This window comes from Euprymna scolopes, chromosome 5 (genome assembly GCF_053919585.1).
Source record: "Euprymna scolopes isolate OS-2025 chromosome 5, ASM5391958v1, whole genome shotgun sequence".
Lineage (NCBI taxonomy): Eukaryota > Metazoa > Mollusca > Cephalopoda > Sepiida > Sepiolidae > Euprymna > Euprymna scolopes.
The window spans coordinates 96,709,645-96,713,152 of NC_136486.1; the positions used below are offsets into that span (position 1 = coordinate 96,709,645).

The window sequence follows — 3,508 nt, forward strand, 5'->3', positions numbered from 1 at the left end:
TAAATCATTACAATCATCATCACTATCATCGTCATCATCACTATCATCATCTTCGTCATCATCATCATCATCATATTATCATCGTTATCTTAATCCTCATCATCGTTATAATCATCGTTATCGTCATTATCATCATCACCATCGTTATTATCATCATCAACATTATCATCTGCATTTTTCACCGGTTTTTAATCAGCCGTAGGCCGATGATCGATCGTCTGCGATTTTAATTCTTATGACAACAATATTAACAGCTAGGGGCGAGAAAAGTTCATAATGCTTAAAATATTAATATTAAATGAAAACAGCAATAGTATTTAACAAATAGTTTTATTGTTAATTACACACACGTAGGATTTTTCAATACACACTTAGTGAGAAGGATGTGCTTGCTTGGCTTTGCACAAACTGTCAATTCTTGGCGATATTACTGACAAACATACACGTATGTCACTTTCTGGAGCAAGTCTGGATCTGTATTTGTTTTGTTTTTTCGATTAGTCAGTGCGGAAAATCCTGCTTCGCATAAGTATGTTGTTGCAAACGGTAACACAATCTTAATTGCCTTTCGAGATAACAATGGATATTCGGAGGCTGCAGTGAGCAAGAATTTCGAAACTTGTTGCTGCATAAAACTAATTTTTAAACTTCTGTCGCATGAAATTTCAGGCAGTTTTTCCAGTTCAGTTCCTGTGTGCATGCTATCAGCTATTTCAACATTAAACGGATTTCTGATCCAGTCAAAATTTTTAATTTTATCTGGAATATCTTTCGAGAAATATTTGTCAAAATGTTCGGCTATTGATATCAAATGTCGTTTAATATCTACAATTATCAAATCAACATTAACTGAATAATTGTTGCTGAGATATTCGTCCAGTGTAGGGAACATATCTAAAGTTTTCTTACTAACTTTTGTAGTCCATATATTCAGTTTTTTTCTTGAAGGTTTGTATTGTGTCATGACTAAATAAAATATTTGAATTTCTTCCTTGTGGAGATGAATTCAGTTCATTAAGGTTCTTGAATATATTTGCCAGATAAGCAACTTAGCAAAGCTAAATTTTATCGGCCATTATCGAGGCCAGTTCAGCATCATGAACACACAGAAACATTAACAGTTCTTCTCTAAGTTTAAATAAACGCTGAATTACTTTACCTCATGATAGCCATCTTACCTCTGTATGAAACAACAGCTTTGAATGTCCAGCCCCCATCTCATTACAGAGTATTGCAAAGAAACGACAACAGTCGCCTGTTTTTAATGAAATTTATCACTTTAATACAAGATGACAAAACTTCAGACAAAGAAGTATCCATTTCTTTTACAACATGAGCTTCTCGGTTAATCATGCAGTTTACAAGTTCGCAGCACATTTTTAATCCAAAACTGCCTCACACATGTCTATTTTACTGGGTAATACAAGTTCTTAAGCAATATCATAGGCCTTCTTAGCACGAGCCACTCTCAGTGCCACTAAATAAGATGCCCGTAATAGCTTATGATTTGATGTTATTGACACCGCAAAAGCTTTTTTCTGCTTTAAATAATCATTCCTTTTTCTTTCAAAAAATATTTTGGTTTTGTGGCAAATTGAGGGTGTAGACTTGGTAAATGTCGCTGCAATTTAGCTGGTTTCAGGGCTTCATTCGACAACAACTTATGACAAAGTAAACACTGTGGTCTGTTAGAATTAGACACACTTTCAATGAATCCAAATCGAATATACTCCGCATCATATTTTCTTAATTTGTTTTTCTGAACAATCTCTTCTTTCTTTGTATCGGATTCCGAGTTGATTTCATCATGAACTTTCCGTTTCAAAAATTTATCCATGAGTAAAGTTTGCATCCTGAAAAAGCAAAATTTGATAAAATATTTTCCGTATAAATCATGCAAGCTTAGTAATTTAGGAACATAAATAAGTAAAAATCAGATATTCAGACATTAAGAATTCCTGACACGCGATCAATGTTCAAGCCCTGTTGTAATCCTGTTTTGTACTACGCAGGAGATTTAATTTTGTGTAAAAAAAAATCTACGCTGGAACACAACGTCGAATATATTTCAACAACACTAACAAATAACGATTCTTTACATTTTTATAAATGTTCAAAATCATTGGAAAAAGAAAAAATACATTTCATAAAAATGAAAACTTTGGAGTGTAGGATTTGTGCCGATCAAGTACCTTGCTTCCGTTTTCATTATTGCTCTATACGCACTATAAACAAATTTATTAAATGTTCAACTGAAAAGGAATTTTGTTGTATTAAAGAGGTTGAACGTATTTCTACCAGTTATTTCTACCAGTTAGAATAAAATCCCAAAACAAAATGTTTATTATTTCAAACACACACGTCAGTAATTAAGTCAATGCTACAGAACATAAAAAGAATAAAGAAAGTAACGAAAAAATATTTAAAAATAAAAAAAAGCATATGGATTAAGTAGCAGAAATAAACTTAAACTATTTATTTAAAGAAAGTTCTTCCGTATTTTCATTTGTTTTAATTATGAAGTTGATTAAAATAAGATGTTATAAATAATAAGTAACAAGTACTTATTACAAATTGTAACTACGTAGTTTTAATTAAAAACTATCAATAACCTAATTTTAAAATTTTTAATCTTTCTACAAAAAAAAACATAAAATGTGTATCAATCACGATAATAAAATAAACAAATTTTGTTAAAAAAACATATTTTCAATTTTTAGTGCGTTAGTTGCATGGTAAAAGATAACTAACAACTAGAATAGAAAAAAATTAACAAATGTTTAAAATAGATTTAGTTTTCCACATTTATTAATTTATTATTAAAAAGTTATTAAATTAAAACCATTAGACGAACTTTAAAATTGGCGGTGCTGGTGGGGTTCCATTAAAGAGCTTAAATTTAACTACAAAATTAAAATTTTAGATACATACATTTACAGATTATAAGAAGAACAGTTTCGATTCAAAAACATATATAAAATTAAATTCTCATAAAAAATATTTGCTGTTCGGCCACGGACCCCCTGTCTTGTCCTTGCGGACCCCCTTTGGTCCCTGGACTACAGTTAGAAAACCCCTGTCTACATTCATCACAACACGAGATGGCAATTCCACAGATACCGTTCCTGAATCTTAACCTATATCAAAGTAAGAGAAGTACCGAATTTGATGGCCAGTGCAATTTCTTTTTATTTGAGAGTCACCACTTATCAAGGCTCGAAGGTCATTCGAGGATAAGGGTTAATGAATATTAGATGGTGGTGTAGTAATTATTTATGGTGCAAAGTGGGTAAAATTTGATTATTTATAAAGAACGGCTTAACAGGAACTTGTTTACATTAGATTTGAAGCCTACCATGTTGTATTCAACCGGGAAGCATGCCAGCGGAACATTGTTTCAAACGCATGCAATTTTGTGGAAGAAGTTTTGTTCATGGAATCTGCGTTTACATTTAGACACATGACAGTTATTATTATTATTTTTCTGCGAGGCAGAAAAAATGATTCA

General features: G+C 31.6%; 1 protein-coding gene across 1 annotated transcript; it reads right to left on the reverse strand.

Annotated features, from left to right (window-relative positions):
• Window positions 1-427: 427 nt before the first annotated feature.
• LOC145276615 (zinc finger BED domain-containing protein 5-like) lies at window positions 428-964 on the reverse strand. The gene has a single exon (XM_080127808.1). It carries the CDS (start codon window positions 962-964, stop codon window positions 428-430), a length of 537 nt encoding a protein of 178 aa, XP_079983934.1.
• Between the last annotated feature and the right edge of the window lie 2,544 nt (window positions 965-3,508).

What these genes read in the sequence shown, in the direction of transcription:
- LOC145276615 (XM_080127808.1), bottom strand. Translation starts at nt 964, where the DNA reads ATGACACAATACAAACCTTCAAGAAAAAAACTGAATATATGGACTACA.